Source organism: Symphalangus syndactylus, chromosome 1 (assembly GCF_028878055.3).
Source record: "Symphalangus syndactylus isolate Jambi chromosome 1, NHGRI_mSymSyn1-v2.1_pri, whole genome shotgun sequence".
Taxonomy (NCBI): Eukaryota; Metazoa; Chordata; class Mammalia; order Primates; family Hylobatidae; genus Symphalangus; species Symphalangus syndactylus.
The window spans coordinates 108,398,790-108,413,749 of record NC_072423.2 but is presented as its reverse complement, the minus strand read 5'-3'; the positions used below and the strand labels follow the sequence as shown (position 1 = coordinate 108,413,749).

At 40.8% G+C, this 14,960-nt stretch overlaps 1 protein-coding gene and 1 pseudogene across 50 annotated transcripts in view; one reads left to right on the top strand and one right to left on the bottom strand.

The window, feature by feature from the left end:
- PBRM1 (polybromo 1) overlaps positions 1 to 14,960 on the bottom strand; it is a 142,681-nt gene that overhangs the window by 10,283 nt on the left and 117,438 nt on the right. For 39 of the 50 annotated variants that reach the window (XM_055273970.2, XM_055273974.2, XM_055274069.2 and 36 more), the window contains 3 exons: positions 8,810 to 8,993; positions 8,044 to 8,254; positions 6,499 to 6,700 (listed from right to left, as the gene is read on the bottom strand). In XM_055273970.2, coding sequence (XP_055129945.1) covers positions 6,499 to 6,700; positions 8,044 to 8,254; positions 8,810 to 8,993 — 597 coding nt within the window. Of the gene's footprint in view, positions 1 to 2,977; positions 3,143 to 6,498; positions 6,701 to 8,043; positions 8,255 to 8,809; positions 8,994 to 14,960 lie in introns of all 50 variants that reach the window. The other 11 variants (XM_055273905.2, XM_055273903.2, XM_055273901.2 and 8 more) reach the window with 1 other exon arrangement.
- Positions 5,303 to 5,440, top strand: LOC129461638 (uncharacterized; annotated as a pseudogene).

The following is a 14,960-nucleotide window of genomic DNA, read 5'->3' as shown; positions in this document are numbered from 1 at the left end:
TGCCCACACTCATATGCCTATCATGGGTACACATGAGGAGTAACAGGAAGGGAAGGAAATGAGGCGCATAGTCCTGATCACAAAGCATGGTTCTCCAGCTTGGGGGCAGGAATTGTTCAAGACTTCTACATCTACTCCTCCTTTCTAGCCTTACCACTGCTGGTAAGAATGGATTGTGCTTGGGCTTGAGTTGGGGAACAGCTTCTAAGAACCATCACAGTGAATGGTATTTCCTTCTTTAGATCTAAAAATGTGATAAAGATAAAACCTAAACCCTCCCAAACAAGCCAACCAAGTCCAGGTCACTCAGGAGCCTACACACAGACTTCACGGAGGGATGGCTGAAGAATCGGGCTCTGCTGATATGAGAAAATGCCAAATGTCATCAGTCTCCAAGCTTTAATGTCCTCATATAAACCTTAACAGGGAGCATTTTAATTTGAGGTACACAATTTCTGTGAACAGAGGCTTTTATTCCTTTATTTTCAAAGTGTACCTACACATGACAAAATATTTTCTACTGGCTAGAGAAGAGTTTCAGCAAACAAGTATTTTTGGCAGAAGGAATAAATGTAAGAAAAAAAATTCAAAATGTCAAGGACTCACCTATCAAAAGACCTTTAAAACCACATGGCATTTTTTTTAAAACAAGAAAAACAACTTGACTTTTCTGGGATTTGTAATGATCATGATGAACAAGAACACAAAGCTCCCCCCAAAATGCAGTCACCTTTGGTCACAGCTTCTTGCAAAGGGAGGGTTGAGGGACTGGTGTCAAACCTCATTTTTATAAAATACTCTTTGTAGAGGGACTCTGTCAAACCGTGGAAAAACTTCAGATTCTGAGAATTTTACTCTTGGACATTCCCTGAAGATTTCAAAGATATTTATTTATAAAAGTTTAGTCTTTTAAGGCTATGAAATTACTAAAAATTCTGAGATCGATTCACCCTGCTTCACTAGTCATACCTAAGCTGACTGACAAACTTACAATTACATAAACCAAATGACAAAAATTTGAATAATCTCTCTATACATAAAATAAGATTATGAGTTTTCATTTTTTTTAAATGAAGAGTTCAGACAGTAAAAACTACTTTTGAACAGACACCATCATCTTAATTAAACATGAAGAAATCCAATGCTACCAATCTTTTAACCACACCACCAGTTATAGCATTTAGGGTTAAGTAGGTGGGAAATTTAAGGATGTTAAGAGGCTTTGCTTTCAATTACAAAAGCCCATCTGAACGCAGCCTTCATGGGCTGTGGTTGAAGAAATTATTAAGAACTGAAAGACATGACACTTGTCTTCATTAAACTGTACTTTGGCATTTATTATCCCAGTCACATGTGTTCAAATGAGCTTCCATGCTTGTAAGCAAAGCTGGTCTCAAGACAGCAACAAGGCTAATAAGTAAGACTCAGGCCCTAAGAAACCTGTAAAACCATGAAAAATCACCCTCTTAGCTGCAGGGTTCCCCATGAGGACCAAAGAGTGGTTACTGTAGAGAATGCTTGCTTTTCACTCCCAGGGCCCAGAAGTCTAGCCAGCACATCCTAAATAATGGAGCAGGGGCTTTCTAGAGGGACCATCTTCCTCATCCATAGAGTTCTATAATGTTCTTCCCCAACAGGGAGCTAAAATGCTGCAGCTGCTGTTTTTTTTTTTTAATTGTTTTTAGCTGTTTGTATTCATTTTGTTAATGTGTCCCTGGGTTTTGAAGTCAAGGGCACAGTGCCACAACATCACACATCAAATAGAACAAAACACGATGTCAGTGAGGGAATTCTAACTTTCAAAGTCCCCATGTTCAAGGCCTGATTTCTAAAAACCTCTGGAACCCCATTAACCAAAATGGGCCATGGAATAGAGCAGGCGATTATGAGATTTGTTAGATCAACATCAGTTACACTGAAAGTACCGAAAGCCATGATTCAGATGTGCTTTGGTGAGTGCAACTGCTGAGTTCAGCGACAGTGCATTTGAGAACTTGCCATCACAAAAGTTAGGAGCGACAACGGAAAAGTTATCGTATGCTACTCTTCCTTAAAAAGCAAAAACGAAACAGCAAAAACAGCATCCCAACAAGCCTGCCTTGAACAACACTATCTAGGACTCCCTGTGAAAGAGGTCAGACTGCTTGCTTAAGAAGAAACACAGGTGGCTTGTACAGACCTCACCAGGATTGGAGAGATCTCAGAGAAGGGGCCCGAGAAGTGGTCTGCAGGCTTCTCATTGGAGACATGTCAGACAAAGATACTCAATTCAAGAAGAGTCAAATTTGCTATGGCTACCAGAACCAGAGACAACACACACAAGCAAACCACATTCATCATTTTCTTTTTCTTTTTTTTTTTCTCAAATATGTGACTGGGATACTAACAGAAAATGCAGTTTAATGTAATTAAATAGAAAAGCATTACAGAGTGGGCACAATGAATTGAATAAGGACTTTGTATTCTATTTAGCAGTCATGCACATTGGTGACCAAGAAAGGATTTACAATTCATTGTCAAAAAATCCTTTTAAATGGTCAGTCTTTTAAGGATGGCTGCAGCAGAACAAGGCAAACTCAATACTGGAATGAGACGGGAAAATCAACACCACCTAAAGACTGGTTTTGTGTTTTCTCTTGGGAGTCCCTCTAGAACAGAATTCAGTGTCTACTTTCATATTTTCTGCTATAGTGCTCTATCAAGAGCAGGCTGGGGTGGAGAACATCACCAGACCATGCCCACAGCCAGGGAAGAGCTACTCCCTACCAATTACCAGGGTTAGGCCCAGGGCCCATTTCTGGGGCAGAAGGGAGGCATTGCCCGTATGGGAAAGGCAATATAGGACAACATGGATGACTTCAAACTTTGAATCTGTCATGAGAAAAGGCAATAGACTGTGGCCTACTCCTTATTGGAGAAAAAAAAAATGAAGGAATTTCTTAAAGTGGAAAAAAATGGTCTTAGCTCCTGTTTTTACCTGCAACAGGTGTCAACTGCTGATTGAGCATCCCCATTGGTGTTGGTGGTGGCACCACCCCCATGAGAGCCCCCACAGGGGTGCCTGCTCGGGGAGAAGCACTCGGCTGCTGTTGCTGTGCTGCTCGCTCTCTCTCCTGCTGCTCAGCAACTTTAGCTGCCCGCTCTGTAAAGGCATTTCAGATTTTCAATTCTGTTTTTAACCCAGGAATTCAAAATACCATCCATTGCATTCAACAGGACTAGTAAAAACACAGGCAACAGTTCTGTCTCAATGGAAGGAACAGTAGATGACTAGTCTCAACACAGGAGGAGTCGGGCCGATTTCACTTGGTAACCTAGAGTCCAGCTTTCCTATCCCATCTTGAGAACTGGTCTGCAAAGATTTCAAGAATGTTAAGACTGCAACACACATTCAGAAAGCACAGGTTTTATGTAAACACGTCACCAGCATAACCACCATGGTTAATCTCACGAGGCACCCTGAAGATGAGAAGCGCTACCATTATTCTAGTATTAATAGCATTACAGATTATTTATAATTTCAACATGAAGCAATTCCATGGCCCATTATAATTTTTGGTACAATTGTTACTTACTATATATATTTCCTGATTCTTTGTACACAATTTTACTAAGATTTGAGGACTCATCATGAGTGTCATGGAGTTTAGCAGCTGAAGAAAATTAACTCTGTAAGGGAAAAGTAGCTGACTGCCTCCTTCAGAAGGTTTTAGGGAAACAACTAATTTCTACATTCTAATGAAGCAAAGAAGTCATGTTTAATAAACCCCAAAGGAAAAAAATGCATTATACTTCAGGCTACAATCATCAGAAGCAGAGAATTATATAAACGCGTATGTAGCAATGGACAATGTACTGAAAGAACCAGGTTTCCTGAAGCTGAGCAGTTCAATACTGACCATAAACCACCCTAAATCAATGAAAGTTCCAGAATCCCTCTTATTTCATTCAAAATGCAAAAAGAGCATTTGCTGTGGCAGTTCTGGGCCGTAGAATACATCCTGCTACCTCCCCAATCCCCGGCCCTGACCTACTCTGTTTGCGTCTCCAGAGCCGGAAGCTCCAATGATCACGTTTCCAGTCTTTTTGGGAGCTAGCAGACTGAACCCCTACTGAAGAACTCCTGAAATGTTGTATTTCCAAAGCTCCCACCATACAGGGTTTCTTATCTCACCATTCATAAATAGAAGATCGCCCCACTCATCACATGGGCAAATGGAGGCTGGGAGACAGGCAGTCACTTGTCCAAGGATACAGAGAGAACCAGCAACCTATGGCCCTAATTCCTGGTATCACACTCCAACTGCCAGACATAAACCCTCCAACATGGAACTCAACACCACTGATTTGAGGAGGGGGAAAATAGCTTGAGGTCATATGGCTTTACAGAGAATCAAGAAGCTACAGCTCCAGTCCTCCTTTAAGAATATGAAAGTCAAGCAATCAAAGGCCTCTTGGCTGTGACAGAGTTGCCTGCATAGCCTTATCATCACTAAGACTGTCCTAGTTTACAGACCCTTTGTACAATGAGTATGAGAGATGAAGGCCATTTGAACAAACTATTTACTTGAGCTAGCAGTAAAAAAAAAAAAAAAAAAATTGACCTAGGGTCCCACTTCAAATTCTAGTATTTTCATTATACAAGTGACACAGTAAAGTGGGAAAGCAAAAAAATGAAATGGGAAAAAAAATAAGGCCTGTGGATTGAATATTGGACTGGCTACCCAAACTCTAAACTCTGGGCTTTGAATTCAATGAGAGAAAACATCAAAAGTTCAGATTTTATGTCTCAGGTAGATGCTGCTGAGTCATGTAACTCCCCCCTCGCTAGGTTCTCACTCACTTTCAGACTCCCCTTCGAATTGGCAAGGATGTTCCAGACGCCATCACTTTCTCCCTCTCTTCATTCCTACTTTAGTGTTTTTACTTTCACAGTGTCTTCAGGTATCTCTCCTGCTCACACTCTAAATAACCAGCCACCTAGCACTGGCTTCATTTGCCTTGCTGCTGCTGCTGTGCTGCTCGCTCAGCAATATCCATGTGAGCTTAATTTTCAACACTCCTCCATCTCAGTGGTATAGTAGGTCTTAACTTTCAATAAGGTCAGAAATATCAAAGCTCCACAAAGTTCTAGGTTCTTATGGAACTGACTAGGGTTTTCCAAAGAATATTCTGCAAAATATTAGTTCTTTAGGGTATTCATAGGTACTACATAAATACCTGGTCAAATTTCAGAAAATGCCAGATAATATAAAACAGGTTATTTACTGGCGGTCTTAAAGCCTTTAATATGGGAATATGCGTGCTGTATGAAAGGAGAGAAGGTTAGCACTCCCCTTGATAAGGACAGAGGAGGCCCTTGGGCCTGACAACACACATACGGGAATATGCACCATAAGTTTCCAAGAGAGAGAGTTTGGAATGCTTCTCAAACTGGTTTTGCCACAAAATGCTTTTTGGCTAAACATCTTGCAGGATTAGGATTCTCTGCAGAAGATCCTTGGGGAAGCCTGTCAGATAATTTCATAGCAATCAATCAATTATAATATATGACCTTTTTTTTTTTAAAGAAGTTCCTTTGGAGACTTCATAAATTTTAATAAAAGGGGCAGCCTAAATAGTTAATGTTTGCCAGAAAATAATAGAACTGTACCCACCTAAGAAGAGTAGTGGTTGACCATTGTAGAGAGGAGCTCTCAACTGGCAAAATGAACCAATACATAAAATTCCAGATGGAAAAAATATAGCTCAAAGGGCAATAGTACTGCCTAATCTAATGCTTACTACTAATTTCTTTACTAAGTCCATGTCTGATATTAAAAAAAAACCATAAAAACAAAAACCCAACAACAAAAAACAAAAAATCTCAAGTATTTGTCTCTAAATGGCTAAGAACCACCAAATTCTTGAATGACAGCTCACTGCCCAAAGTGATTTAATTAGAATAAAAGGAAAATAAAGGCAGTTGAGCTTTATAAAAAAGACCCAAATACCTTAGAAGTAGCTATGAATACAGACACAGTATAGGCCAGGACTGACCTAGGAAACCAAGCACTTTAGCAAAGACTCAGCCTGAAGTTTAAATATATGGCTTACCAAGAGCTATAACACAAGATCGTTGATTTTAAGAGGCCCTTTTCAGATGAATTTTAATTAAAATTATATTTAACATCATTGTACAATAATTCCCTAGCTCAACATGTGTGCTTACAGGGCTCAATGAAAGAAAAAAATCATGCAATTTTTAGTAGCAAAATATTTTGGAGAAACTCGCAGGGGAAAATACAACACCAGGATCAGAGGCCAAGTCAGGGGCAGTGCTCTGCTCAGTCAGGACAAGGCTAGCATCTAAAATACTGGTTGGGTGCCATTTGGAACAATCCCCAAAATAAAAGTTCATGTGCAAGTGATAAGAACGAGAGTAAAACCTGTCTGCGCGCGTGCATTCCTGAAACACCCCCTTGCTTCGAAAGACAGTTGTGCCTAGGCTCTATTTACCTTCATATTCTGCTTTCTTGGCTGTCTCAAGATTTCTCCATTCTGTCCCCACCAGGCGACTGAGCTCCCCGAAAGAGTAGTCTGGGTGTTGGGCCTTAATCACAGCCCTCATCTCACTGCTGAACAGGATGTAGCCACTCATGTTGATTTTACGTTTGGAGCCTTCCTTCTTTGCACTGCCTTTGGCAGACTTTGGGGTAGACTGTAAGACAGAAAGGTCTTATGGTGCATCAAAACATTACATTTGGTTAACTGCTCAAAATTTCAGAAGCCAGCCAGGCGCGGTGGCTCACGCCTGTAATCCCAGCACTTTTGGAGGCCGAGGCAGGCAGATCACAAGGTCAGGAGATCGAGACCATCCTGGCTAACACAGTGAAACCCCGTTTCTACTAAAAAAAATTCCAAAAAATTAGCCGGGCGTGGTGGTGGACGCCTGTAGTCCCAGCTACTCGGGAGGCTGAGGCAGGAGAATGGCGTGAATCCGGGAGATGCAGCTTGCAGTAAGCCAAGACCGTGCCACTGCACTCCAGCCTGGGTGACAAAGCGAGACTCCATCTCAAAAAAAAGAAAAAAAAAAAAAAAAGAAAAAAAATTTCAGAAGCCACGAACATGTGATTCTGTGATTCACTAGTTACTGCTTTATTGACACGTTTGGTTTATAGCTGGCTATTTTCTTGGTCAAAACACACCTCTTCCTTATCTATTACATGTAAGAAATAAATGAAAGTTTCACTGAATTCCATGGCTGCAATCTGTAATGGTGACCTCACAATTAAGTCTTGAGAAAATTCTTTTTTTTTTTTTTTTTAATGATACAGGGTCTTGCTCTGTCACCAGGCTGGAGTACAGTGGTGCAATCGTATCTCACTGCAGCCTTGATCTCCCAGGCTCAAATGATTCTCCTGCCTCAGCCTGCCGAGTAGCTGGGACTACAGGTGTACATCACCATCCCTGACTAATTTTTAAAATTTTTAGTAGAGATGAGATCTCACTATGTTGCTCAATGTGGTCTTGAACTCCTAAGCTCAAGTGATCCTCCTGCCTTGGCCTCCCAAAGTGCTGGGATTACAGACATGAGCCACCATGCCTGGCCAAGTCTTGTAAAAATTCTGAATGAGAAAAAAATACCAACAGAGATCACCTCAACCAAAAGATGAGGTCCTACATAAGGAGAGATTAAAAAGACATGGGTAATAAAAGCTAAAGATAAACAGGGTGATGTTGCTCCTTACTGCTTTTCTTCAGCACAAGGAAGAGTCTTCTAAGCCCACCATTAAAACAGCTATGAAATTTTAAAGATATTAATTTTAAATTATTAATGGTATTAATATAAATTATTAATGGGATAATGACATGATATAATTTTTGTCAATTAAAAATAAATGAATAAATCATGGCACTGACAAATTAAAATCTGTTCCTTCCTGTAGAATTCTAAGTTAAAGCTCACATATGGAGGAGCTGGATGTCACTTTACTTTGGTTTTGAGTCTGCTGCAAACCAAAGGTGGTAATAAGACAAGTAACAGGAACTTGTCACCTTCACCTGTGGGGGTGTGTAGGGCATGAGGTCCAGCTCACTGGCCAGGGGGGTCTGAAGCTGAGGTAGAGAAGGAGGTTCAATGACCTCACTATCTTCTTCTCCCATCTCTTCAATATCATCATCTCCACCTTCTAACTCGGCAAATTTAGCTTCTAGCAACTGGATCTTCTTTTCCAACAAAGGTGACGGCTCCTTCTGAGGAACAATTGGTTTCCTGAAAAAAGTGACATAAAAAACCTAAAATCACCTAATGCCCCTCCAGAATGAGCCGGAAAGCAGTGTTCTACCTTAACAACTAGAAGTGACTTCCTGCAATCTGCAAATATGCTCTAAAGGCAGCATGGAAAGAGTTTAAACGTGTATTTATGAAATTACTTCTACTTAGAGATGCTTGTTTTCAAATAATTTTGCTGAATATCCACTAAAGTATTGTGTCCAAAGTTGGGATCTAGTTGCCTATATACAGCAAAAAGAGTTTTCATAATTTGTGGAACTGAGAAATCTCATGACAGGATATAAACCAGAACCAAGTGTTTCTGCCTCATTCCACAATTACTGGAGTCTACGCCAAGGGCACTATTAGAGCAGCCACCAGGTCCCAGCAGATTATGAAGTCTTTCCTTTAATATTTAACTGTATAAATATTTTCTATTTGAAATATTTACTACTCTAGTTTAAGATCTAATAAAAAATTAAAAACACTGGACTACACTATGTTGGTATCAGTTAACGGAAGTGCTCTTTTTTCCTTAAGTTTTTCAAGCTTTACCTGAAGTAGTAAATTTCATCATCTACCACTTTAGCAGAGAGTGAAAACCTCTTCAATCCTTTAAATTTCTTCATCTGCTTGTCGCTCTCATTGTAGCGGCTCTCACAAAGCAGAATGTCATTTTCTGGTATTTCAGTTGGCCTGCAGGAGAGGAAGTCCTTGAATGACAACACAGCACACTTTCCTGAAAGAAAATTTGAAAGAAATTAAAGGAGTAAACTGTGGTCACAGTTAATAATTGTTTTAACATTTTATTATTTTTGGATGAATACATTCATATAATTAAAATTTTTAAAGATATGAAAGGGGCTAGGCGTGGTGGCTCACGCCTGTAATCCCAGCACTTTGAGAGGCTGAGGTGGGCAGATCTCTTGAGCTCAGGAGTTTGAGACCAGCCCGGGCAACATAGTGAGATCCCCAAATTCTACAAAAAATACAAAAAATTAGCTGGGTGTGGTGGTGCATGCCTGTAGTCCCAGCTACTTGGAAGGCTGAGGTGGGAATCATCTGAGTCTGGGAAGTCTGAGTCTGAGGCTACAGTGAGCTGTGATTGCACTACTGTACTCCAGCCTGGGTGATAGAGTGAGACCCTATCTCAAGAAAAAAAAAAAAAAGATATAATACGGTATGTATTGGCATAAGTATAGAATATATAGGTCAATAGAATAGAACTGAAAGTGTATAAATAAACCAATACAATAGGGCTTTTATGGGCAATTGATCTTTGATAAGAGTTCCAAGACAATTCAATGGGGGAAAGAACACTCTTTTCAACAGATGGTATGGTACCAGGACAACTGGATTTCCACTTCTGCACATGAATGCAGTCGAACTCCTACCTCCTATCATATATAAAAATTAATTTGGCCAGGCACAGTGGCTCATGCCTGTAATCCCAGTACTTTGGGGAGGTCGAGGCAGGCGAAACACGAGGTCAAGAGATCGAGACCGTCCTGGCCAACATGATGAAACCCCATCTCTACTAAAAATACAAAAATTAGCTGGGCGTGGTGGCGTGCACCTGTAGTCCCAGCTATTCAGGAGGCTGAGGCAGGAAAATTGCTTGAACCTGGAAGGCAGAGGTTGCAGAGAGCCAGGACGATGCCACTGCACTCCAGCCTGAGCAACAGAGTGAGACTCTGTCTCAAAAAAAAAAAAAAAAAAAAAAAAAAAAAAAAAATTAATTCAAAATGGGCTGGGTGCAGTGGCTCAGGCCTGTAATCCCAGCACTTTGGGAGGCCGAGGAGGGTGGATCACCTGAGGTCAGGAGTTTGAGACCAGCCTGGCCAACATGGTGAAACCTCGTCTCTACTAAAAACACAAAAAAGTTAGCTGGGTGTGGTGGTGCACTCCTGTAAGCCCAGCTACTCAGGAGGCTGAGGCAGAAGAACTGCTTGAACCCGGGAGGCAGAGGCTGCAGTGAGCCAAGAGCACCCCACTGTACTCCAGTCTGGGCAATAGAGCGAGGCTCAGTCTCAAAAAAAAAAAAAAAGGGCTTTATCAAAATTAAGAACTTTTGTGCTCCAAAGGATACTATCAAGAAAGTGAAAAAGGGCTGGGCGCGGTGGCTCACGCTTGTAATCCCAGCACTTTGGGAGGCCGAGGCGGGCGGATCACGAGGTCAGGAGATCGAGACCACGGTGAAACCCCGTCTCTACTAAAAATACAAAAAATTAGCCGGGCATCGTGGCGGGCGCCTGTAGTCCCAGCTACTCGGAGAGGCTGAGGCAGGAGAATGGCGTGAACCCTGGAGGCGGAGCTTGCAGTGAGCCGAGATCGCGCCACTGCACTCCAGCCTGGGCGACAGAGCGAGACTCCGTCTCAAAAAAAAAAAAAAAAAAAAAAAAAAGAGTCTATTATATAGAATATATATTCCTACAACTCAACATTAAGACAAATATATAACCCGATTAAAAATGTGCAAAAGATATAAATTGACATTTCTCTAAAAAAAAGACATACAAATGTCCAATAGGCACATGAAACAATGCTTAGCCAGGTGCGGTGGCTCATGTCTGTAATCCCAGCACTTTGGGAGGCCGAGGCGGGTGGATCATGAGGTCAGGAGATCAAGATCGTCCTGGCTAACACAGTGAAACCCCGTCTCTACTAACAATACAAAAAATTAGCCAGGCGTGGTTGCAGGCGCCTGTAGTCCCAGCTACTCGGGAGGCTGAGGCAGGAGAATGGCCTGAACCCAGGAGGCAGAGCTTGCAGTGAGCCAAGATTGTGCCACTGCACTCCAGCCTGGGCGAAAGAGCGAGACTCCGTCTCAAAAAAAAAAAAAACCCAAAAAACCCAAAAAAACCACAATGCTTAACAGCATTCATCATCAGAGAAATGCAAATCAAAATGGCAATGTAATACTACTTCACACCCCATTAAGACGCCTGTATTAAAAAAAAACCCAAAATAGAAAATAACAAGTGGTGGCAAGGATGTGAAGAAAATGGAACCCTTGTATCTTGGTGGGACTGTAAAATGGTGCAGCTGCTGTGGAAAATAGTTAGGCAGTTTCTCCAAAAAGTTAAACACTGAGTTACCATATGACCTAGCAATTCTACTTCTAGGTATATATCCAAAAGAAATCAGAGGATCAAATACTTGTACACCACTGATAAGAGCAGTTTTACTCACAATAGCTAAAATGTGAAAACAACCTACATGTCCATTAACAGATGTAATATACATATAATGGAATATATAGCCTTAGGAATAAAATTCTGATATATGATACAACATGGATGAGCCTTGAAAACATTAGGCTAATAGGCCAGATACAAAGGGACAAATATTGTATGATTCCACTTATATGCAGTATCTAGAATAGGCAAAATTCATGAACAAAAAGTAGAACAGAGATTACTAGGGCCAGGGGGAAGGGGAAAATAGAGTTGTTTAACAGATACAAAGTTTTTATTTGGGATAATGGAAAAATTCTAGAAATGAACAGTGATGATAGCTGTACGGTATTGTCAATGGACTTAAAGCCACTGAACTGTGTGTTTAAAAACGGTTAAGGCTGGGCATGGTAATCCTAGCACTTTGGGAGGCCAAGGTGGGCAGATCACTTGAGGTCAGGAGTTTGAGCCTGGCCAACACGGCGAAACCCCGTCTTTACTAAAAATACAAAAATTAGCCAGGTGTGGTAGTAATCCCAGCTACTCAGAAGGCTGAGGCAGGAGAATCGCTTGAACCTGGGAGGCAGAGGTTGCAGGGAGCCAAGACTGTGCCACTGACTCCAGCCTGGGTGACAGAGAAAGACTCCATCTCAAAAAAAAAAAAGGTTAAAATGATGAATTCTATGACATATATATAAAACAATAAAAAACTCCCATAGATGGTAGCATATCACTTAAAACTGTTTTGCATCTGAATTTTGTCACAAAATAATATGTCTTAGAGATCACAGCTTGTATGAATGTACTGTTTATTCAACTAGCTCCCTATTGATGGATATCTATGTTGTTTCCCAATGTTTGCTGTTCTGCTGACGCTTAATAATGCTGAAATAAATAATTTAAGACATATCAATTTGCACATAGGTGAATATATCTGAAGCATAAATTTCTAGAAGTATAAAAGCTGGGTCAAAGGGTACATATACACTTCTTAAATTTTTGTAGGTATTATCAAATTGCCTTCCATAAAGGGTATCCTAATTCACAGACTACCCACAAAGTAGGTAAATACCATTTCCTCAGGCACTTGTCAACTAGTGAGAAATGATGTCTTCTGGATCTTTGACAATTTGATACGTAATCTCAAAAAAAAAAAGAAAAAGAAAAAGAAAAATGAAAAAAAAAGAAAAAAAGCATCTGGGTAGCTTTAACTAGCATTTCTCTAATGGCTGAGGTTGGGTATCTTTTCTTTTCTTTTCTTTTTTGATCTCAGCTCACCGCAGCCTCTGCCTCCCGGCTTCAAGCAATTATCCTGCCTCAGCCTCCTGAGTAGCTGGGATTACAGGCGTGTGCCACCATGCCTGGCTAATTTTTGTGGTTTTTTTTTGTTTTTTGTTTTTTTTTAGTGGAAATGGGGTTTCACCATGTTGGCCAGGCTGGTCTCGAACTCCTGACCTCAGATGATCTGCCTCCCTCAGCCTCCCAAAGTGCTGGGATTACAGGCGTGAACCACCACGCCCAGCTGGGTATATTTTCATTTGTTTAAGAATCACTGGTAGTTTCTTTTAAGATGGAATCTCGCTCTATCACTCAGGCTGGAGCGCAGTGGTGCGATTCTGGCTCACTGCAACCTCTGCCTCCTGGGTTCAAGTGATTCTCCTGCTTCAGTCTCCCGAGTAGCTGGGACTATAGACGCCTATATGTCCAGCTAATTTTTGTAGTTTTAGTACAGACACGGTTTCACCATGTTGGCCAGGCTAGTCTCCAACTCCTGACCTCAGGTGATCCACCCACCTTGGCCTCCCAAATGGTGCTGGCATTACAGGCATGAGTCATCACACTGGGCCCTAGTAATTTATTTCTGCTCTCCCTTATCTTCTTTGCCTATTTCCCTGCTGGATGTTGATCTTTATCTAATTGCTTTATAGGAGCTCTTCATCTACAAGGAAAATCAGATCTTTGTCTATGATAAACATTGCAAATATTTTCTCAAGATTGTCATTTTTGTTTTTGCCAGTTTTGGTCATATAGATATTCTCCATTTTTATATAGTTGAATGTATCAGTATTTCATTGTATGAGTTCTGGCTTTTATGCCAGAGATTAACAAAATTTCTTTCTCATGGTTTCTTTTGGTATCTTTGTTGTTTAATTTTATGTTTATTTAAATTTATAATTCATCTGGGAATCTAACCTGAAGTTAAGATGTGGGATATGGCTACAATCTTATTTTTCCAAATGGTTATTGAATTTCCAAACACCATTTGGAGAAAAATACATCTTTCCCCACTTACCTGATATGCTACTTTTACCATGTATTTGCTAAACTTTCTATTTTGTTCAAATAACTTGTTTATTCATATATCATATAGTTTTAATTATTGTAGTGCTATAATGTTTTAATATCTGGTAAGGATAGATCCCCTTTCACTATACTTTTCAGAATTTTCCTGAGTTTCTTTTTCTTTTTTTGAGACAGGGTCTCACTTTGTTTCCCAGCCTGGAGTGCAGTGGTGAGATGACAGCAGCTGCAGCCTCAACCTCCTGGGCTCAAGCGATCCTCACACCTCAGCCCCCCACCCCGGGTAGCTGGGACTACAGGCAAGTGCCACTCAGCTAATTTCTGTACTTTTTGTAGAAACGGGGTTTTGCCATCTTGCCCAGGGTGGTCTCAAACTCCTAGGCTCAAGTGATCCACCCACCTTGGCCTCCCAAAGTGCTGGGAATGATAACAGGAGTGAGCCATTACACCCGATCCTAAGTTTCTTTTTCAATATGATTTTTTTTTTTTTTTTTTTTTTTTTTTTTGAGATGGAGTCTTGCTCTGTTTCCCAGGCTGGAGTGCAGTGGCGTGATCTTGGCTCACTGCAAGCTCCGCCTCCCCAGTTCACCCCATTCTCCTGCCTCAGCCTCCTGAGTAGCTGGGACTACAGGCGCCCGCCGCCATGACCGGCTAATTTTTTGTATTTTTAGTAAAGACAGGGTTTCACCATGTTAGTGAGGATGGTCCTGATCTCCTGACCTCATGATCCGCCCGCCTCAGCCTCCCAAAGTGCTAGGATTATAGGCATGAGCCACCGCGCCCGGCCTTCAATATGATTTTTAAAATGAGTTCACGTATTATCAACTTCCTCACAAGCAAATTCCCACTGGTATATCTAATGGGATTATATTAAAGATTAATTTAGGGAGGATGGACATCTTTATGACATTGAAACCTACCTAGGCATATGGTATTGCTTTGCAATTTGTTCAAACATTCATTCAATAGCATTTTAAAACTTTTTTCATACAGATGTGGCATATATCTTGTTAAGTTTATCTAAGGTATTTTATTAGTACTGAATCTTTTAAGATAATAGGTTTGTTATTTATTTATATTCAATCATCTTACTTCTCTGTTTGCCAAGATTTCTTAGTTGATGCTCTTGAATTTTCACCTCCTTACTTTTCTTATTTTAGACTTCTGTTTCTTCTAACTCCACTGGCTAGTACCTCTAGAACAATGTTAAATAAGTGTGATAAGGACAT